This window comes from Lissotriton vulgaris, chromosome 5 (assembly GCF_964263255.1).
Source record: "Lissotriton vulgaris chromosome 5, aLisVul1.2, whole genome shotgun sequence".
In the NCBI taxonomy this organism is placed as follows: domain Eukaryota; kingdom Metazoa; phylum Chordata; class Amphibia; order Caudata; family Salamandridae; genus Lissotriton; species Lissotriton vulgaris.
The window spans coordinates 1,488,357,870-1,488,380,967 of NC_141693.1; the positions used below are offsets into that span (position 1 = coordinate 1,488,357,870).

Genomic DNA, 23,098 nt, shown 5'->3' on the forward strand with positions numbered 1-23,098 from the left:
ATTCTGTAACTTCTTACGGAAAGGAGCGCTGTGTGCTGCGAAGCCTGATTTTATTATTTGGCTTTTGGCAAAAGTTAATGTTGAATTATTTTAAAATACAACCTCTTCCACATTTCAAACATTTTACGAGTCCAAGTATCAGGGAACATATTGTTTTACACTTGACATATACACCACGTCTTGTCTCTTAGTGCCTCATTTATTCTCAAAACGTCTCATCAAAATAAAGTGATGCTAAAATTCTTTGATTTGTTGGCCAGGGGTAAATTGCATATGCTTCCATTCCTCACATTTTCTGAGTTCTGTTGAGAAGCAGGAACCTATTTCTAGCTGCCATAATGAAATTACTTGCTTTCCCCCAATGACGTTTCCATTTATGCTGTGGTTTCCTGCTTTCTGAATTTTTCCCATGGCACGGCCTTCTTATTCCAAACTTGTGCTTTAAATGCACATTTGCTTTCATCTTTTTCAAAATGGTTCACGCCACAGGGAACCTCCTATCAAAACCTTACGAAGGCTCCCTTTCTGAAATTCAGATCTGGTATTATATTTGACTATTAGCAGTGCCACTTGAACATGTGGGTGGAGCTAATAAAGTGGGTGGAGCCAGTGTCGAGAGTGGGCGGGGCACTAAAAAGTGGGTGTGGTCTCAGAAAAAATGTTCAGCACCTGCACTTCATATTTTACAAATTAAGCACTGGTGTGGACGTGTGTGTGTGTGGGGTTGTGTATGTGGGGTTGTGTGTGGGTTGTGTGTGGGGTTGTGGGTGGTTCGGGCTAGCTCGCTGCGCTCGCTCGCGTTACCGTGTCCCTGAAATTTTTTTCACAAAAAGGTGTGTCACCAACATGAAAAGTTTGGAAAGCTGTGGTCTAATGTCTAATGCGGCTGCCTACGTCCCTGACAACAACTCAACTACGCCGATCAAAATGGCTGTACGTGAAGCTCTGCCCTTAGAAGATGGAAAGGCATACAACTGACCCTACTCCATCTCAATCAGTCGTATAGATCTAAATGGGCTCTCCATGATTATCCCATCTACTCCCTAGGCCAGCCCACTTCCGATTTGAAATCATGATGTACCGTATCTATCACACCAGCTTAATTGTGGTGATCAGACGTCCTCCGGGGTTACCAACGCAGGGTCCAGGTATCTAGTGTTGAATCAGGTGTCATGTCTGAGTTTCCACAGACCGTCCCTCTGTCCACCCCTCATGCCCAGTTACCACACTAAAATAGGCAGCAACTCTTTACCTGTACTATCTTGTCGTCACTACCCCGGCCCTATCAGCCTTGCATTGGTGAGGGCCGGTGTCGGGTAGGGTTTCCATACGGGAGTTTTCCATTAATAATTTGCCAGCTCGCCGACTTTTACATGCCCGGTTAAAGGTCACTGGAATGAATCACGTGGAAGAGGCAGCCGCAGGAATCTACGCAGGACGGCGGCTCGTCTCCTCGCGCCCGACGCGCCCACGTCGACGAGATGATTTCCATAACTGAATTCCAAAGTGAGTACCGACAGAGGGAAGCGCGTGCCCGCCTCGCGCAGGGGTCTACCCTAGACAGGCCGTGTGTTGTTTCAGTTAGTAGAGTGAACATCGGTTATACTGGGGGGAGGGGGTTAACGGGGGGGGGGGTGAGGGGGGGGGGGGCAAGGCAGCCTCCTCCGAGAGCTCGGGTCTCTTGTCCGTCGAATATAAACCAAAGTCCTTAATTTGTATGTCGACATTGCCGCCGCACACTATGGCCGTATTTCACTCATGTCTCTTTCGTTCACCACCACACCCCTTGGCCCTGTATCTCACTCATCATGCACGGTATTGTTAATCCCTTTGTAACTGTTTTCTGCCCCTCTCTTTCTACCCTTTCCCTCCTTCTCTCGTCAAAGGCTGATGATTAAAATAAGTCTCTGTCCCGCTCAATATGTGCGGAGACTGTGTCCTGAAACGGTCGGTAGCTACTGGGCACTAAAAATGGTTGACACTGTTGCTTAATATTAGAGCTGGAGGCCCTCGAATATAGTTTCAGTCTAACTGTATAGCCAAGTCACTTTTGAGTCACCACTGTAGCAAACTGAGCAGCCAACGGGTGTGTGGGTGTGTAAGAGGTTGCCTTTTCTTTGTAACTCATACTGTATGACACCAGTATTTACATTCGATAGACTATGGGGCCTATTTACGAATAAGTCAAGCAGTGCAGCGCAGCAAGTCATCCTTGTTGCGCTGCAATGCGTGACACCGGAAGGGAAGGAATGTATTGTTTTAAGGCCATGCGCCATATTTCTGTGCTTTCTCATGTGCTGGCACACAATGGGCTGCAAGTGTGGCTATGTTGCATGCCTGGGAGGCATATTCCTCTTTCTATGTGTGCAGCAGAATGCAGCACATTAGAAAGATGAAGAAACAAGTAAAAATAGAGATATTTCTCCTCGTTACGTGTTCCCTGAGAAGGAGTGGTGCTCGAATCTGGAGGATTAGCCTCTTAAACATCTATATAAGGATATACATCTCCAAATTATTTTAACACAAATGATCAGCACTTACTGTACACCCCGTACAAAAATGATTGTACATTTCATATAATCGAGGTTACACAATGCACAGACTCCATTGCAGTTTGTTTCTAAAAACATATTTTTATTCCTTTATTAATGTTCTTTTTCACATATTTTTCATCAATATAGCCAATGTAGCCAGCACGTTTCGTCTCTTCCCAGAGACTTCTCCAGAACTTTTGTGTCCTCACACCAGTGCTTATATCAGTGGGTAAAAAAACCTTCATATTGAGTGCAAGCTCGTTTTGTCCTTTATTTGTATATATCCTATTCCTAAAGTTCAGTCAAAAAGGTTCTCATCAATAAATCATGTTTCCGGGGCATGGCCTGCCGGGGCAGCATGGCAGACACGCTTTAATTTTACGCTGCCTTCCATCCCCGTAATCTGGTATAATTATCCGGCATCGAATCAGCATTCAACCCCAGGACTGAGTATATGGACCCTGTGAGTCCCCCGGGGGGTCTTCAAGGTGTGGACTGGGCACTGTGAGCCCATGAGCGGTAGCTGCGTGGAAGCTCCAGAGAGCGGCTGGAAGGCCGCAATCAACACAGAACGACTTGGATGCCTGTGGTAGGGCCCCGGCTGGCAGCGGCTCTTGGATTATGGATATTTTGAGTGCACTGAGCCAGAGGAGCGATAGAAGACCCATCGGGGTCGGAGGAACGGGCTCCGAGGCTACTGAAGGAGACCAATGAGGTCGGCCACATCACGCTTGGAAGATCAGCAGAAGACGGAGGTACACGGGACGGGTCCGGTTCCGCACCATCAGCAGTGACTGTGGGAGCATGGTGTCGACTAGCACATAGTTGGCAGTAGCCTGCAAGGTCTGGGGGACCTGGTGTCCAACGGCAGACGGGAAGATCAAGGGAGGTCCCTGGGTGTTGCACTCCGGCAGTGTAGTATGAGCGGATTAAGCGGTGGAGTGTAGCCTGAAAGCGGAGGCGCCGGGCTCTCGGGCCTCCTGATTGGGGGTCTATATGAAATGGTGAGTGGAGCTGCTGCCAAGAAGTGATGGCAGGGGCAGGCTGCTGCTAGATGCGGCCCCTGCTGAGAGTACTACGGTGCACTGGCCCACTGTGCCATAAATGGTGAGAGGAGCGCGAATGACATCCCGCAGCCACTGAAATTGTGCAGGCACTAGTCTGGACGGTTGCCCACAGAGAGAGCCGTGGAAGAAAATAGGGCGCGGCCCATGAGAACAGGCAGGCGCAGTGAGCAGATGCCCTGCTGAGCGGCTCGGGCTGCAAAACTAGGCTTGGTGGAGGAGGTGCTGGACCCTCGGGCCCTCTGGCCCGGAGCCGAGCAGAGCGGAGTGTTGCACTGCAGATGTGGAGCGACTGTGGGGGCCATCTAATACTGGCTGTGGCCCCTCTGAGCTCTAAGGGTGTAATTGTGCATTGACATGCAAGGGTTGTGTGATGACCCAGTGCCCCCCTGTGACAGTACTGGAGAGCTGCAGATCAGCACCAAAGATGGGAGACGGGGAGGGAAGGAAAGCGCGGCCCACAAGTACTGGCAGGTATGATATAATGATGGCGGGAGCCGGTGGGCTCTGGGAGCTTTGCGGAGGCCCTTGACGCAGCGGAATGCGAGTGCTCGCCCTGCTGATAGGGGGAAGACTGCTGAAGGAATTGTGATGCTAGACAGCTTGACGCCACAGAGACCCCAGGTCATGCCTGTGTGACATTGGGAGACTACTAGCGGGATATTGGGACCAGACCCACGCACGTAGCAAGCAGGGGGCTCTTTGAGGCTGCACCACACCTCATGCATTGGTTGTCCATTGAAAGACTGGTGCCCAGTCGATGGTTGGGTTCGCTTGTGGGAGGCATACCCCTGCATGGTATGCAGGCAACTTTTTGTGCGCCCAGCTCAGTGCGCTGATCCACCTCACCGGATGTTCTGAAATCCCGGTGGCAAGTAAGGCGACACCTGTTGAAACAATAGGACGCACCAGGGGCACTGGTTTGAGGGCCTCGTCGCAGACAGTGGGCAATTCCGAAATGGAGCATTTGCAACGCGTGGAGGGACAGAAGATCTCAGAGGACCATTTGGACGCAATCCTGAATGCTATTGAATGTTCCCTTACATCGATGGAAGCCAAGCTGGACAAAGTGGCTTTGGACCTTAACCTACTTCACGCCGACCATCAGAAAGTGAAAGAAAGGGTCACCGCTGTGAAGCAAGAGATAGGGGAACTGAAGCGGGCCATAGAATTTCAGGAAAAGCAACAGAATGCTCATGAGGCCAGGATCCGATACCTTGAGGAGCGGATGGAAGATGCGGAAGGCTGCTCCAGGAGGAACAATGTCGACTGATTGGACTGCCGGAAGGGGCGGAAGGCGAAGATACGGTCACCTTCATGGAGCGCTGGCTCAAGGAAATACTACCTAGCACAGAGTTTTCTCTATTCTTCACTATCAAGAGGGCGCATCGCACCCGGGCAGGAAGCTGGCCCCGGGCGACAGAGCACGTCTGCTCATCTTTAAAATGCTGCACTTTAAAGACCGCAATGTGATCTTACGAGAGACGAGGAAATTGGACAAGGTCAAATTCGAAAATGCTACGGTGTGTTTTTCCCAGACTACACAATGAAAGTCCAGCCAACGTGGGTCCTTCCTGCCTGCTAAGTAGCAGCTCCGGCAGCTGAATATCTTTTACTTAGTGCTGCTTCCGGCTTAGCTCTGTGTGGTCTTTGAAGGAAAGTCAAGGTTCTTCGATACGCCCCAGGATGCCTGGGACTGGATCGAAAAGTCGGGTCAATACTTAGGCCCACGGCCTACAGGCACCAAAGCTGCGTGGGCTGATAGGACAGGCAGAGGAGGCCCCCAACAGCAGCGACTTAGGAGGCGATTTCTTGGCTCAGCTGCAGCACCGGGTCCGGACCAGATTCGCAAAGAGCAACAGGCGGTGGTACGCATTGCAGAGCAGTTGGGAGATGCGGTGCAGACAGAGGATAAAGCGGACACTCCCCTTCACTCCTCAGAGACCAGTGGATTCTCGATAGCTGACTCCTCATCAGACAAGATCTCACTGAGAATGCCAGATTTCACTCCTCAGACAGTGGATGGTATTGTATGAAAGAGACTGGGCCTGATACCCAATACTAGTAATGTCACCTGAACTGCTGTGGGTAAGAAGTTTATATGCGGTTATGTGCACTGGATATGTTTTGAGATATGGGGTGGTGCATGAGGTGTGTCTCTGTGCTCCTGGGTGCTGCCTCTTTATTGCAATTTTTTGGTGATGTTTAACTTGATGTTACAGGGGGGATTCACAACGGTACACCTTTCATGGTTACACGTCCCCCTGCCTCTTCCACATCTTAGGAACCAGTAGGGCACATGATTGCGCTGTTTTCTATCAAGTTTGGATGGCACCTCAAGGTTATGGGGGTGGCCCTTGTGATGTTTTCGCTCTGCCTTGTTGGCTGATCCCTTTTTTCCTCTATCACAGAATCTCCCCGGGGGTATTTAAGATACTGCAGTGCATACCCGACTATCACTTCGGGGTGTGTGGGAAGCCTGAGAAGATATTTATCGCTCACATAACTTAGCTCTGGGATGGGTCACACAATAGTTACCTGGAATGGTAGGGGTCTCCGAGCACCATCCTGCAGATAAGTTGTTTACTCCTATCTTAAGCAAAAGAATATGCATATAGCACTCCTACAGGAGACGTACTTGAATATGGTAGAAATGACCAAGCTTCAGCGCAGATGAAGGGGCAGGAAATATGCCTAGAACTACTCTTTATTTGCTAGGGGGGTTCTTATTTGGGTACACCCGGGGAAACCATTTGCGATGGACAGGGATATGTGCTCATAAGAGGCAGATTGGACGGACAACACATATTGCTGGGAAACATATATGCCACAATGGTAGATCAGGGTCAGTTCTTCAGTCAGCTGTCCCTCGTGATGCAGAAATCGCATGATGTCCCCTGGTACTGGGTGGGAACTTTAACAGTGTCCTAGAGACAGGGGTGGATAGATCCTTTCCCTTGCTCCGGGGCATGGCTGCCATGGCCAACTCTGTAGTGCTAAATGGTTGGGCATATGGCTGGGGTTTAATCGATGTCTGGAGACATCGTAATCCCGGGGTGAGGATCTACTCCTTCTTCTACATGTCAGCTTAGGCAGGTTTTTTGGATCTCCCTTACTTCCTTACATTGCTGGCTCAAATTATTGGGGATGTACACACTCGGATCACAATCCACACAGTGTCACACTGGTTTGGGAGGGTGGAGTTCCCGGTGTCCCTACCTGGAGATTACAGCGGCACTGCCGGAAGACTCGTTTTTCAGGAGGCAGTTGGAGAGGCTATAGGGGAGTACTTCAAGCTTAACTCTTGGACTGCTTCATCTTCTTCAGTGGAATGGGCAGCCATAAAGGTCACTATAAGAGGGAAATGTCTGGGACTAGGATGTGGGTTGTGGAGCAGGTAGAGTCGGACCTGATTGAGGTAGAAAGTAAACTACTAGCACTGGAGTCGGGAGCGATCGGTCATAATGTGAAATGTACTCTGTGTTGGAAGCACGTAAGAAGCATGCAGAGCTCTCAGAACGACAACGTTGCCTCAAGTTTGTGGCACACTCTGTTTCCAAACATGCCAAAATGGATAAGTCAGGGCTGCTGTTGGCCCGGTTGATCAGGCAGGAGCTGTCGGCTGGGCCCATTAAAGCTCTTTGTTCCCGGGATGGAGAGCTCAAATTTATGCAGCGTGAAAATACATGTCGAGTTATCTTCACATTTTACATAACCGTACAGGTCTGACTGGAGGGTTCCTCAAATAGCGTTGCAGGAGTTCCTAGATAGCCTTTCATTTCTGACCTTGACACAAGAACAGCGGATGTAGCTAGATGGCCTGTGCACGCTGGAAGAGGTTAGAGGCACAATGAGGGCATTGCCAGCTGGAAAGGTGCCGGGACCTGACAGGTTCCCCCACAAATTTTACAAATCATATGCTGACCCCTGAGCCCGCAATTACTCAAAGTATACACAGAAGCACAAGAGAACCTCTCCCTCCCTACCTCAATGATGGAGGCTACACTGATTGCTCTTCCCAAGCCGGGTAAAGATCCCACCACTACAGGCACATACCGCCCTCTGGCATTATTGAACAGGGATTGCAGAATCTTGGCAGGCATATTAGCTGGCAGATTGGAGCTGGTTATCCCACAATTGGTTCATCGAGACCAAAATGGGTTTGTGCCTGCTCGGAACACATCACTTAACATTCGTCAGCTGTTCCTTGTGATGCACTGTAGAATGGCCTACAGCGGGAATGGTCATATTAGACCTGGAGAAGGCATTTGATACAGCTGAGTGGTTGTATCTGTTTGCCGTACTCCATTGCTTTGGATTTGGGCCATACATCTAAGCCTCATTAGGTTGCTATATTGTCATCCTACAGTTTGAATGTGTCTGGGAACTCTGTTCTCCAAACCCATACTGATAGATAGGGGTGCCGACAAGAGTGCCCTCTCTCCCCGTTAATTTTTGCCTCGTCAATAGAGCCACTGGCGATGGCACTACGAAATTCGATGCCGGATTGGGGATAAACCTTGAGGACGGCCTACATGCAGTCTCACTCTACTCAGACGACATCCTGCTCTATGTCAAAGACATCTGGGTGGTTCCACGGGTGATTCTGGACATTTTGCGGTCATTTGCTATATTATCCGGGTGGGGTGTACACTGGGGAAAATCCTGTCTTTTTCCCTTCGCCCCTGGAATGGAAGATCCTCATCTAGGGGCCCACTGGCGGACAGTGGCGTTCCGATACTTGGGTATGCACATCTATCACTATGATTGTGATCTTCTAGACGGCAACAACTCTAGGGCAGTCACAGCGCTAAAGTCCCAAATCAAATTTTGGAAGACTCTCAATCTTTGTGTTATAGGCAGGGTGGAATTGATAAAGATGGTTATGCTGCCACGTCTTCTTTATTATTTCGCCAATCTCCCGCTTTATCTACCTGCTTCCATCTTTTGTTCCCTTGAAGGGATCATCAGGGCTTTTATCTGGAACAACATAAGGTATAGGGTGGCACTGACAAAGCTGTACTTGCCACGGTCGCAGGGTGGGTTGGCCTTACCCAACCTAGAGCACTACTTTTTGGCATCCCAGATATTGTGGTTGGCGAAGTGGGTGGAGGAACTACACTTGTGAGACTTAGCTGAACAAGAGCTTCTGTATTCCCAGGATAGGATCCTCTTCCTATTTCATCCCGAGAACAGATCCTCTGAGCCACTACCCTTGTTGGTCCGGGTTGCGCAGAAATGTTTTCGCAGGGCGCTGCATCTCACCAGGACTGTTACACCATATGCATTCGCTCTGCCTTTACTAGGTATGCTGACGGCGAGGAGACGAGTTCAGGCATCGTATATTCCTGACTGGCTGGAGGCCGATATAACCACATTGGGACATTTATACTGAATTGGCGCGCTATGGCCGTTCCTCTCCTTAATGAAAGAGGAAGGAGTCCCCCCGGGCCGGTTCCTGAATCATGCCGCTTGGACGGCGATGCTACGGCACTGGTGGGATTAAATCTCGCAGGTGCCCCCTACACCTCTTTTAATACAATATGTGTACGTAATGGGCACTGGGAGACATTTGGGGAAATGGTTTGCAGAATCGATCAGGGAACACACCATGGTGGACTTAACGCCGCTACGCACCAAATGGGCACAATTATACAAACCGTATTTTCTGCACTGATATTTGATAAAGTACTTTTCTGTTATACCAATGTGGAGATCCTGCTTTCCTTCCTTACCCCTCCCTTTAGTTCTGTGTTTGGGTTTATGTTATCTAAAAGATCGTTTAAATGTTTGGTTAATTGAACCGACATGGCGGAGCCATACGAAAATGTGTCTATACAACCAATACTAGCACGTACAATATGCTCATATTGCATTGAAAACATGACAAGCGGTGCATAGAAAAAGGCTTTTCTTTTTTTTTCTTTTTACTTGTATATGTGACCTGGGGTATGCTATTCTGTTACTGTGCTCGAACTGATGTAAATCGGGTCATCATGTCCCTGCAATGTTCTGTTGTACTCGCTACCTTGCAGACTACCTACTGGTTCTGTATGGCAATATGTATGTTTTTTATTGTATTACTCAATGCAAAACTTTAATAAACAGGTAAAAAAAAATCATGTTTCTGGCCATGTTGGCATCAGAATCAAAGAAAATATCTCTTACAACCAACGCTGTGTACCAAATGCCAGTTTTGAAACTAGTGCTGGTAAAACTGAGAATGTGCCAAAAACCATCTGAGTTGCATAGGTAAACCCACGCAAGGCCCATGGAATGCCTTCCTGCGGCAGATTAACGCCACAAATCGACTTGCACTATGTTGCATTACTCCAGATTGCTGTAATCATAAATCTTACTTAAGGTTTGCGTTGTGCATGTACCAAATTTAGTGATTCAAATTTGACGCAGACCTCCTTGTAAATAGGCCCCTAAGCCTATAGCTATATCTTTGAGAAGGAATACACATTAAGTTTACACTTAGGAGCATGGGGAATTAAAATATAAACAATAGCACAAAAACAAGGTCCTAACCCTTTCTGGAGCTGGGACATGACCACAAATATAGCAATTGCATGGTAAGGCACTACAGTACAAATATTATGGGACCCTAAGGCCAATGTATTCACATAGGGAAAGATTTAGGTGTCCATGGCAGACTTCAGAAGCTTTCTAGATAACTATTTGTTCTGTTTACTTCATTCAATAGGACAGAGTTATCTCCTACTGTGTATGATATATTTGCTTTATGCCGCAGTTTCTCAGTCGCCTGGATGCAGGTTGGACAGCCTGGGTTTGATGCCAGATGGCTGGGAATCCAGAAACGTGGACCAGAAATTCAAGGTTAATAGTTATGTGGAAGTTGTTCCTCGTAGTGGCTGGCTCTTCTGATTGTGAGAGGATGAGCTGGGTGTCGTTGCATAGGAAAAGATCTTCAGGGATGTACGACGTTACGACGCATGGTTTTACCACGCGTACCTTTACAACGCATTTTTTAAACGCAAGTCGTTACCACGACTTGCGTTGGAGGGGTGCAGACTTAGGAATTTTTTTAATTTACTATTCCAACACCAGCCTACATACAGTAGGGAAGGTGTTGGATAGTAAATTAAATTATTCCTTGTCCTGTAGCGCCCTCCAGCGCAAGTCGTGGTTACGACTTGCGTTGTAAAAGACGCGTTGTAAGGGTACTGCGGAGTAAAATCCGCGTCGTAAAGGATGTTCCCCATATTCAGTCCATGGGTTCTGACAGTGTTGGGCAGGGGGTCATGTAGGTGTTGAATAGGGTGGGGCTGAGGGATGAGCCTTGAAGGACGCCTCTGAGAATGCTCTTGTGTTCGGAGGTGTAGGGAGGAAGGCGGATTCTCTGAGTTCTTCTTGTGAGGAAGTAGATGATCCATCTGAGGGTTTCCCCTTCAATTTCGATGTGGTGGAGCCTTTTGATAATGGTGTGGTGGGATAAGGTGTTAAATGCTGCTGAGAGGTCGAAGTGGATCAGGGCCGCTGTTTCTCCTCGGTCCAAGAGTGCTCTGAAGTTGTTGGTGGCAGCGATGAGGGAGGTTTCGGTGCTGTGGTTGATATAGAATCCAGACTGAAACATGTCCAGAAGAATGCTGTTCACTAGCTTTCCAGAGAGTTGGTGGTTGGTATTTCCAAGGACCTTGGCCGGAAAAGGGAGTAGAGAGGTGGGACGGAAGTTCTTGAGTTCGCTGGGGTCAGTGGACAGTTTATTGCGAAGGGGGTTGACTTCAGATTGTTTCAATTCATGGATGGTGGTGAGTTTGTTACTGATTGACCTATTTCCCAGGTTGAAAATGTGGTGGAGACAGGGGTCCATTGTAGCTCCTGAGTGGACAGAGTTCATGATGGCACTGGTGTTTTGAGTGGCAAGCTGTTCCCAGGTGGCCAGGGTTTGCATCTGTGGGAGCGATGAGGCTGAAGCAGTCAGGGATGGTGAGTTGGGGCTTGAAGTCTTTGTAATTGTAGGAGATTTGTCGTGGAGTAGTCACCAGGGTGTCTCAGATTTTCTGGGAGGGATGATGAGGTTCTTGGAACCTGAGGGGTTGGAGATCTTTCTGACTATGTTGAATAGTTCATTACTGTGGTTGGAACTGGTCTCAATGAGGATGGCAAGGGTGCTCCTTTTCAGGAGTTGGTGGTATTGTGTGTTTTAAAGGAGGTTCAGTCTCAATTCAAACAGTTCTCCAATAAGGTTTACAGGGCGCAACCCTTCACGGGTCCTGATTCAGTTCAAAGCCAATGAATTTGTGAGATATGTGTCGGGGCCCTAAATCACATTCTGTCGGTGGGTTCCATCATTTTGTGTCATACAACTGTGCCGAATACAACACAAAGAGGGGGGAGGAGTGGAGCCCTCACACTGGGTCAGGCAGAGGCTTCCTTTTAGAGGAACAGATGCATAGTATTTTCCTGATTTTTCTTAGTTGGAAGAAGCTGGAGGATACAACCGCTCCCACCTGTCCTTTAAGTGAGAGGTCAGCACTGATAATCACGCCCAAGCTTTTAACCGAGTTGGATGCCGTAGGAGGAGAGCCCATATCTGTCGGGCAGAAGTGCCGGCCCCAGCTAAGCTCACTCTTCCCGGGCAATACTAGTTCTGTCTTGCCCAGGTTAAGTTTGAGATGGTTTAGGTCCATCCAGTGCTGTTTATGTAACATTGTTGTCTGAAACTCAGCAACAGAGTCCGGGGAATTCAAGGGAATTATCAACTGCAAGTCATCAGCGTAATTAAAGATGGTAATTTTACGGTCCTTTAGAGAGTGTAACAGTCAAATAATATATGTGGCTTGCCACACACACAGTACACTGCAGATATATTGGAGAAGGGGGTAGGGGCATTAGACCCCAGAAATGACAACACAGATTTCCAGGGGAGGGCCAGTAAGTTGCTACTAAGGGAGTCCCAACAGGGGAGGGGGCGGGGAGGGAGGTTACAAGAGAGTGTCTGCAGCTGAACTGCAGTTATGAAACACTGATGGGTTACCTTGGAGGTGCTGAAGTAGAGCTCTCTTGTTTTCTTATTTGAGATAAAGTTTTGTGAACAGTCACAAACACAATGTGAAATTATCTTTGTTGGTACAAGTGAGGAAGAGGAAGTAATAATAATCCTCTGTATTCCACTCCTAGTCTGGGATTTAGGGTAAAGGTTAGAGCACAGCAAACCTGTTTAGCAGCATATCCTGTATTCTTATCCTGCATGAATTTTATAAGGAGCAAACCTGACCACGTTATCATATTTTGCTAACCTATTAATTGGGGACAGAAACATATTCTATTATTGCTAAATTGAAATGTAAACACAAGGAGATGATGGACGGAGCGCTGAAACTTTTCAGACACCCACCCCCGGTCACAGATCTGGGTTGAATCCATTATCATTCTTTAGCTCACTTCACCACCCCAGTTCAGACATGGCTATATGCAAATCAGTCTCCACCCTGAGCCTCATGGGAACAGTCCAGCCTGAACTGCCAAGCCATGTCTTCCCTAGACCCGAAACAAGCATCCTGGGACCGGTTTCGGGCTAACAGCCCTCATCAGCCAGGCTAGCTTGAATTCAGTGGCAAAGTGAGCAAGGGATCCACGTCTGGGCATACCCTGCAAACTTAGGGCGAACAGAGCAAACACATTGAAATGTATTCATTGTGTTGACTTCGAAAGGATGAATATCTGACTTGGTTCTGCAAGAATGCACACCTATGATGTATTGAAAATTGTAATTGGATGTATATAGTAGCACTTACTACCCCTGTTGAGTCATTGAAACTCTTTACGGTGAGTAGCATGCTACTCCAGAACCCAAGGTTAGTGGTTAATCCAGTGTTTTTTGTGATTTAGTAATGTGCTGTACTCCATTTACTTTGTGATTTATTAATAGCAGGTAGGTGTGATCTTTAATGCGTGCTATGTGTTTTCAGGTGAATGGTTACTGAGATAGATAGGTTCATGGAGATTAGATTACATGAATAGGGTTTTATACAGAGGAGAGGTTGTGATCTAAAAAATAAGGCATCAACCAATCACAGAATTATAGTAAGAAGGACTGGCGCAGACAGGAATTAGACTGAGAGTAGGCTTTTCTCGGATATAGAAGGTATGGAGAGTAAAATGCACAGATTCCCTCATGATGGACCCCCAGACTATTCTATTGAGATGGGGACTTGATATCTGCAGATTGCAGGTAAATCTCTGAACCTCACCAACTCTTCTCACAACTGTCCTATGCTGATAGGGACCTGTAACCTAAGGGTAACATAGACTTCTTTGCAACAGGTGTCCGCTAAATTGCCCAGAAGGAGCTATTGATCTGCAGAGGCCCACATTTCAGTGCTAACCATTGGAATTAAGCAGGTCACCTGCTGGCTGAACAGTTCTCTGTTACATCTGTTCATTCCACTGTTTATACCCACTTATCGTTACTGAAATATCGGTGCAGGGCAAACACTATGAATATGTTAGCACTAAATTGTTAATATATGTTGTGAACAAAGGATGTGCATAGCTTGAACTCTGCCAATCCCTCAGCCTTTGGATACAAACACATAAAGGACGCCAGCATAAAGGGGAATTATTAGATCTCAGAGTTTGTATTAATATGGGATTACGGTGCAAACTTCAGGTTAGTATAGGAGTACATTGTGAGAGCCCTGTGAATGTCTCAGTGCTGGGGCATCAGTGCATGATGCAGAGCAGCAGATAGGTGGATCTTGGGAGCCATGTATTTGACGTACCCTTCGATGCCGGTACATGCTGCAGGTCAGTATGGCGATGCATCATGAGAGCCCTGCAAATGTCCTACTACGTGAATGTTGTTGCATTGCACAGGTAAGAATATAAGTGCATTGCAGGGGCCCTGTGAATGATGGCTGAAGACTGGGTTATCAGCGCATAGCCTGATCCAAACCAGAGGGGTTCGCTAGAGCTCTCTAGATGTCTCTGTGCTGGAATACTGGTGCATTGTGAGCGCTTGGTGAATATGTCATTACTTGAAGCCCAGTGCATGGTGAAAGTCAGAGCAGAGGAGCACCTTAAGAGGCCTCTGCACAGACCTTGGTCTTTGGGTAGCTGTCTTTCACATGTCAGAGCTCTTAGGAAGTCTTTAGTCCTGGAATATCAGGACATGGTGTACGTAACCCACTGGGAGGGACTCAGTACTAGTATATGTGTGTAAAGTGAAGGTCTAAATGAACATGTGATATATGAACTCTCTTTATGTCCCAGTAGTGGGCTATTTATGTCAGTTGAGAACATATGTGCTTTTAGAATGCCTCCTTACTGGGATTCTGGCTTGTGGCAGGAGCCAAAAACAGCGTATTTGTGAAACCTATACAAGCTAGGAGGCGGCATAGCCATTGTCTATACAGACATTTTCAGTGCAAAGTTAAGGAGCTACCTTCGTCAGCTTTGCGAAGCTCTGCTCTTCTCACTTTGCCTTGTGCCTAAAATGACGATTTCTGGCACTCTAAATTGACGGTTTCTGGCACTCTAAATTGACGGTTTCTGGCACTCTAAATTGACGATTTCTGGCACTCTAATTTATCAGCCCCCAGCTACGTTGGGAATTAGTGCTTTACAATCCCTAATTTAAGCTCTTCCTACACACTCAAAAGCACCAATTTTTACTTTAGACCTAAATATGCATGTAAAATACGTCACCTGCAAACTAATTCAGGTTCTGATAGGGGTACTGTGTGCTCTAAACCTCCACCAAAGGAACCCCCCCCCCTACTCATAAAGTTGATCACCTGTTAGACCCCATCTTTTCCAACATTACTGGTCTCACCTCGGGCCCTCACATTCCGCTACTCTGGTCCGACCCTTTTGAAGTATTGTATTGTATTGTATTGTATGTTGGATTTATATAGCGCTTATCACCCAGGGGTCTCTAAGCGCTTGCCTTGGGAACCCGTCCTGGCTTTTCCCTGTGAGATAGCCCCTACAGGGCATCCCCAAGGTGAAAGCCAGGCATCCCGCCGCGGCGGGCCGTTGTGGAGATTAAGCAAGCTTAATACCCAGAGTTGCAGAGTGTGAACCCATGATTAGGTCAGGCACCGAAGCGAGAATTATCGAGTCCATGGACATTTGAGCTCAAGACCCTGCCGCGTCGGGAATTGAACCCTGGTCCCGGGTCTGACCTCTGCTTCAGGGTCTGCCTGCTCTAACCAGTGAGCCACACTTCTCCAAAGTACCCTTTCTCATACACCCTCGCTCTTCAGCCACTACAGCAGCACCCGAACTCAAAGCCATGGACATAAATTGGGACAAACTAGACAACTTCTTTTAGATGGCAGAGGCTGTGCTGCTATTATTCTCCTAGATCTCACTGAAGCTTTTGACACTGTTAATCATCAGCTGCTGATCCAGAGACTCAGGGATGTGAGAGTGATCGGTGGGGGGGCTTTAAAGTGGCTGCAATCTTTTCTGGAGGGCAGGTCTGTTCAAGTTTTTGAAGATGAAACTATCTCTGAACATATTTCCCTCAGATGCTGTATCCTACAGGGGTCTTCCTTGAGCCCCACTTTATTTAATGTTTATATGAGCCCCCTGGCAGAGATGGTGATGCCTTTTGGAGTCCAGATTGTTACCTATGCCAACAATACACAGCTGGTTGTCTTTCTTAATCGTCTTGACAACGCAGTGCCTGGTTTAGCCTTATGCTTGGAGAAGGTAGCAATTTGGATGGAATGCTCATATTTGAAACTGAATGGGGCTAAGACGGAGCTGATCTTCCTTGGCATGTCCCATACTTTGAATGTAGTATCATTGTGGCCAATCTGCCTTGGCCCTGCTTCTACTCTCAAGGACCAGATTAAGAGCTGGGGCATTTGGCCTGACCGCAATTTTGACTTTAAGGAGCCGGCACGGAAGGTGGCAGCTAGTTGCTATGGAATCCTTAGGATGCTGCGAAAAGTCCTTCCTCTCCTACCTTTCGCTGCCAGACGACTTATGGTCCAGGCATTGATTCACTCCCAGCTGGACTACGCTAATGCCCTCTATTTAGGAGCTCCACACCTTAGCATTACAAAACTATAGATTGTCCAAAACTGTGCAGCACGTATGCTCTTGATGATTCCTAACCGCCAATCGACAAAGCCTGCCCTTGCCACTCTCCACTGGCTTCCCATATAGGAGAGAGTCAAGTTTAAGGCTCTGTGTATTGCACACAAGGCACTAGCAGGTAAGGGACTGCCCATCATTTGTTACATCATTCTGCCTTATTGTTCAAACAGGGCTCTGCAGTCGGACAGTAAACCTCTGGCTGCAGTCCCTAAAATAAGAAAGTCAAGAAGAGGAGGACGTCTTTTTTCTTAGAATTCCTCCAGGTTATGCAACTCCCTTCCCCTCCAGGTCCGTCTTGAGGCTAACCACCTGACCTTCCAGAAACAAATTAAAACCTTATTGTTTCCCTAATGCTGCTCGGAGTTCTTGAATGTATTGCTATCAGCACAGGGATACCTTCGGGTAGCAACACGCTTAAGAAATCGTATTCATTCATTTATTACGCACTTGCTTTATACCTCACATCAGCTAGCACAGAAGGTTGACTTTGATCAACCGATGGTCGAGAAGTGGCTTCAAGGCTCCAGAGATACAATCTTACCTACCAAACCTAAACTCTCATCCAGGCAATACCCCACTACCACCTAGTTTAATGAGTCCTTGCAAGAAGAAGAGAAACTCTGTAAGCGACTTGAAAGGGCCTGGAGGAAGCTGTATGACAAGAACTCAAAAATAAAATACGAAACAGCTCTGAATCAATACCACGCCCTGCAGAAATGCTTGAGCCTCCTTTTATTCAGAAAGAAAGCTGCCCCAAAACTCTTTTTAAAGTGGCCCAAGATCTGTCTGACCCCAGCAATACTGCTCCTACCCAATGCCGACGTCTTTGATAAGATGGTGACAGATATTCAGCTCAACTGAGTCTCAACTAGAAATGACACTACCCAGCTAGGGATGAATAGCCCAAATTCTAACTTCACTCTAACCTTCTCCAGTGAAGAATACCACTCGGTCATGGGCCGGTCATCTACAAGACTGCAGTCTTTGCTCCCTATCGTTTATCCTCATCTACTGGACCTACTGTAGTCAATTAAATCGACTCGCCATTAGAGTACTCAATTTGGCTAGGGGAAGAGGATCTAAGCCCTCACCTCATGCATCTGGAGGTGGAATTTTTGAACTCTCTCTACGTGAGGGGCATCTACCTAAAGCATGGAAACATGCTATGGTCTCCCATTTAAAAAAATACAATAACGTTTGGGCATGGCCAACTGGTCTAATATCAGACCCATCTCTCTGCTGCCCATCCTCTCCAAGATACTGGAGAAGCATGTTTATGCCCAACTTACCTCCTTCATGGAGACCCATGACACACTCTATCCCTCGCAGTCAGGCTTCAGAGCTGGGCACAGCACCAGATTCACCCTCCTTGGAGTCACAGAACACCTAAGACAGCTTCTGGATCTGGGGGTACAATTGCGCTGATTCTACTAAACCTCAGCGTGGCTTTCGATACTGTGTTCCGTGATACTCTTGCTGAAAAGACTGGCACTTATGGGTCGCCAAGGTACGGCTCTTGAATGGTTTGCCTTCTTCTTGATGGATCGTACCTTCCATGTCTTCTCGAAGAATGCAGTATCTGGCCTACACTTACTCACCTTGGGAGTTCCACAGGGATCTGCCCTCAGCCCCATGCTTTTTAACATCTACATCCGCTGTTTGGCGGACCTGGTAGAAAGTGTGGTCTCATCCTATTCTCATATGCGGAGGACACTCAGATCATCTTTTCGCTGTCATCCGGACGGAAAGTCAATTCGCAAGATCTTAACTCCAGCCTCGGCCTTGCCTCCACCTGGATGAATACTAACTCTCCTAAACTAAATGGTGACAAGACGGAGGTTACGGTACTGGGCTGGAATCCCCAGCTCTGGGGCCTCAACACTGGCTTGCCATACTGGGAGTGCTTCTTGAACCTACCCTTAAGGTGAAAAACCTTGACTTCTGGCTTGATGCCACCTTGTCCAGGAAGCCACAGGTGGCTAAAGTATCCTCCACATGTTTCGCCACTCTGAAATGGTTAAAAAAGATCTTGTGGCTACTTCCTTTCTCTGCTCAAAGGACTGTTATCCAAGCCATTATACACTCAAGGTTAGACTATGGCAACAAACACTTCTCTGCATCTGGCCTCCTCTGCAACTTTCAGTTGCTCTCAGTGGACAGGTGAGTCACTTTTAAAGCACTATTCACAAAATCAGCACACGCTCAGGTCCACGATACTCGCAAAAACTGGTGGCTCCTCAACACCCCCGTACCCTGTGCTCGAGCAACTGATCCCTTTTCACAGTCCCTAGAATCAGTCGCACCCAGATGGGTGGTTGCTCCTTGTCCTTTTTGGGCCCCAAGCTATGGAACACCCTTCCTGAGTCTCTTAGATGCTGTACTTACTTATCCACTTTTTGTAAGGAACTGAAAACCTGGTTATTATAGCTCTCTTTTCCAAGCTGTCCCTACTGTCCGCTTAGTGCTGGGAAACTCTGGGGGCAGCCATGCGCAATACAATAATAATAATCATCTATTTATAACATTTAAACGATGTAGCAGTAATTGTATATTCCTACTATAGCTGTATTGTAACTTCTTTTAAATTCCAGTGAACTTTGTTTTAAGGTACAGAATAAAAATATAACTTTTAGTGTTGATTGTACTGGTTATATTGTACTTTTCAAATATATATGAGAATATTTAACCTAATCCTGTGCTACTAAGAACATTATTTACTTTTTAGAACATATTGCCCTTACATGCCTCTTCTACATTTTACCCCTCTTCGACTCACTGTTGGGTATTCAATAGTGGTTGGTGAAATTCTGTAATTATGTCACTGCATAGGCGGAATGAAAATAGAAGTGGTATGATAAACCTAGCTCAATTATCGGGGTTTATGCAAGTTTTGACTTGTAGTATAAAAATATGCTCATTGCTAACCCAGAAATCTCTGACTGCTCCTCCCTGGTATCACTGTTTCAGATAGGTGCCTGCAGAAGCAGACTTATCTTGCACTCTGTATAGTTTCCTTCTGCATACATGATACTTTAATCTGCAGATTACTTGAATTAATTAGGGTAGTGGTAAACTATTAAACTATAAAAAAAACGTTATAGCTACCTTACCTTTGTTTTTTAATTGACAGGAGAATATCTTGTACAACCTAGGTAGCTGTAATAGTACTGTCTCACCTGGTTAATTTAGCAAAATACTTTCGACCCTGATGACAACCAACTTGAATTACATAACTAAAATCAACCTTTCATCTTTACACTGTAAATCAGAGAAGTACTATTGAGTTATGTTATAGCAACATGGTGTTTACAGTGCTATCAAACTACAACAATGTTCTTGTACATAATATATACAAAAACATATATCACAATATAGTAAGCCATCATAAATACACACATCCGGGATTGTAGGCAAACATATTTATACATATATATATTCACACACACTGCCTTGAGGCGGTTGCCACTGGATAGTTATAGTCAGGACCACGTTTCCAAAGGAAAAGCATTTTTTTGTTTACTAATAACTTTGGCATTGTTTAACGAATCTTCACCAAACTTTCCCAAAAAAGTTCATCCACGGAAGCTTCTTCCTGGAAAGGTTTAGGGTAATCTGTCAAGTGGGAGGCTGAGAAAATGGGGAGTGACTCCAAAACACATATTTCCCATTCATTTTTTTTAAAATAACATTGAACTGTAAAACCTCAAAAACTTCTTAACGGCATTAAATCAAATTTAACAGAAAGTTAGATGTTGGTCCAGAAAGTGTGCTTTTTATGATTTGGTGTATATTAATTAAGAAGTTAACGGCTGAGCATATATATAACGGAATATCAAGAGCTTTATGCTGTGCTTTACTGAAGCAGTAACCTCATGATCAAAGCAGCCTTAGACAATATATAAGCTACACAGGCAAACATGTAATGTTAACATCGAAAAAGAGATTTGGTAAAGACTGGAGCTGATGTCTTCTGATGTACCCTTTAAAGTTTGTCTCATCATATTAGTTACCAAAGCAAAGATGGATCAATTTGAATGCCCTTGTTTTAGAATGGTACACGCTTGGGTTTAGGACATTAAACATATATTGCCTGCCTTCCTGAAACTAGAAGGAGGAGATCCTGACACAAAGTGAGGAGGGGGAGACTGGAATACCTTGAAAAATTCAATGAGACCTTTTGTTTAACAAGGAGATGCAGATTAGTTTTCCTGAGCACTCCCATTTGGTGTGTGGCAGAGATGAGGGGTGGTACAGCAGTTTCTGTTTTTCAAGGTGAGGATGTTTATAGGTGAGGTATTTCCTTTGTGTGTCCCTAATTGCTGAGTCAGTAAGGATGACACAGCCACATGCTGGGATCTCCCACAGCCAGCCACAGTACTTCCTGCTGTGAGAAACATCACTTTACACAAAAGATGTGTTATGAGGGCAGCCTTAGGAAGAGAACTGAAAGAGAAAACACCCCACCCTAATATCCCAATAGCTATACATCAGACTTCTCAAAATGCCAGACACTTTAGCTTCGCCTTTACTTGCCTTATCTGTTTGTTTATTTATTTTTTTACACCAGCCTCAGCCAAAAATGTCCTAACATTGGTATGGGGGACCTTTGCTTTTAATGTGAATATATCGTGCTCGACAACTGCATACTCCGGTTTTCAGACAAGATCCTTCACTTGTATGCTCTGTAGCTGCACATCTTCCTTTGAACAACTGGTGGTTTCTATACTGAGACCGGCACTTTTGAAGATCAAGTTTTTAACAAGTGTTTAATTTGTATTTATTAGGAACCCTGTAAAATGCTAGTGAAAAATTATGTATAAAACCAGGTTTTGCCATGGCAAAGCTGTTGTATATAGATTAGTTCTTTACCTCATACATTACCTACTTTTGTAGTGTTAAAGCTTTAGATGTTAGCTCTATAAATATATCATTATGCTAAATCCCAGCCTTCTACCTCACACTTTTATTGACAGAGTAAAACCTGTATGTTAGCACCAGATAGTGCCTCTTACCTGCTGGCGAGGCACTCTCTGATAGCAGAGTTTATCTGGAGACAGACTGGGGGTCCTTACAGAATTTCTGACCCTGAGCCCTGCAAATCCTGCACTTTCAATCAAGTCTTGCTGGGCTGCAGAAAAAGTCAATAATGTCCTGGTTTAGAAGCCTTACGCAGGGCGATGCAGCCTCTGCGGCCTGGGATGGGCTCACCTCAGGAGGGCCCCTTTTAAACAGGGGCCTATGAATTTCTGTGGGTTACTGGAGTCTTGGGAGGCTCCCTCCACATTCAATTCAAGGTACCACACAGGCACCTATTGTATTTGCTTTTACCTCGGACATTAACTTTTGTTGTAGTGTGAACACTTTTCAATTCAACTTGGTAAACATATATTATTACGCTAAAGCCCCAGCCTTTTACCTTACCACACCAAGTACCACACAGGCATTCCGTGTTTGTTTTTAAGAACAAACATTGACAGAAGTTGGGTGGGGTAGTGGCAGGTTTGTATCGGGATTGAAAATCGGCCCGGGCAGGCTGAAAAAAAGTGGCCTACATTTGCATATTGCCTTGCAAAACACTACTTCAGCGAAATGCACCATTTTGGGTTATGGTACCTGCACATTCTGGTAATTAAAACGTTATGGGAATATAATATGGACCATACTGTAACACATCGTTGTTGTGAAGTGATTATGTTACCAAATGGGTCTCCAGAAGATGATAGTTCTAACTATGGCTTTCCCGTTTCAGAAAAGTATATGACCGTGTGCACTGATGAATGATTTGATTTCTCCTATGCACTTAGAAGTTAACCTACCCCAATGTTTAACAAGGAATAACAATCTGTATATGCACACCAATTAAGCCCTTATGGACTTTCTGGGATTGTTCTTTCGTGTGAACTATCATGCTAGTTTGGTGATATTAATAGTGCTTCACGCCACCCTAAGGTCACTTCAGAGCACCGTGGCATCTTCAATGATATATTCTTGTACAGAGCTACTATACCAATGAAGACGCATGGTGGTGGTCTAGCCAACCTCCTCCAAATTGAGCATCCGGTGGTGGGGTTTCTCGACTGAGTGAGCGCGGAAGAGGAAACTATCCCACATTGCAATAAGATGGAGAGAAGCCCTTCTGCCAACCCTGGCTTCTCCACTCTAACCATAAAATGTAGTGACCATCAACTATGGTTTGAGATAGAACGTGAACCCCTTCGACTCCCTCCCTCCAGCCAGGACAGCATGGACTCTGACATCAAATATCAGCAAAAGACAACGAACTCTTCCTGAGGACCCCCTGTGGAGTCTACTTGTGGAAGAACACAGCAGTGCATTTTAGGAATTGTGTAGGCTTTGCCAAGACAAATATTGGGGGGCCCATGTTCATAACAACATTGAATTTTGTATCAATTTCAGCTA

General features: G+C 46.1%; 1 protein-coding gene across 2 annotated transcripts in view; it reads left to right on the forward strand.

The window, feature by feature from the left end:
• The first annotated feature begins 1,383 nt into the window (after nt 1-1,383).
• The window catches only part of GOLT1A (golgi transport 1A), a 44,153-nt gene continuing 22,438 nt past the window's right edge, over nt 1,384-23,098 (forward strand). For both annotated transcript variants that reach the window (XR_015296021.1, XM_086923472.1), the window contains exon 1: nt 1,384-1,506. Coding sequence is in view for 1 of the 2 variants with exons in the window: in XM_086923472.1 (XP_086779598.1) it covers nt 1,482-1,506 (25 nt within the window). In the remaining variant the exon portion in view is untranslated. The remainder of the gene's footprint in view (nt 1,507-23,098) is intronic.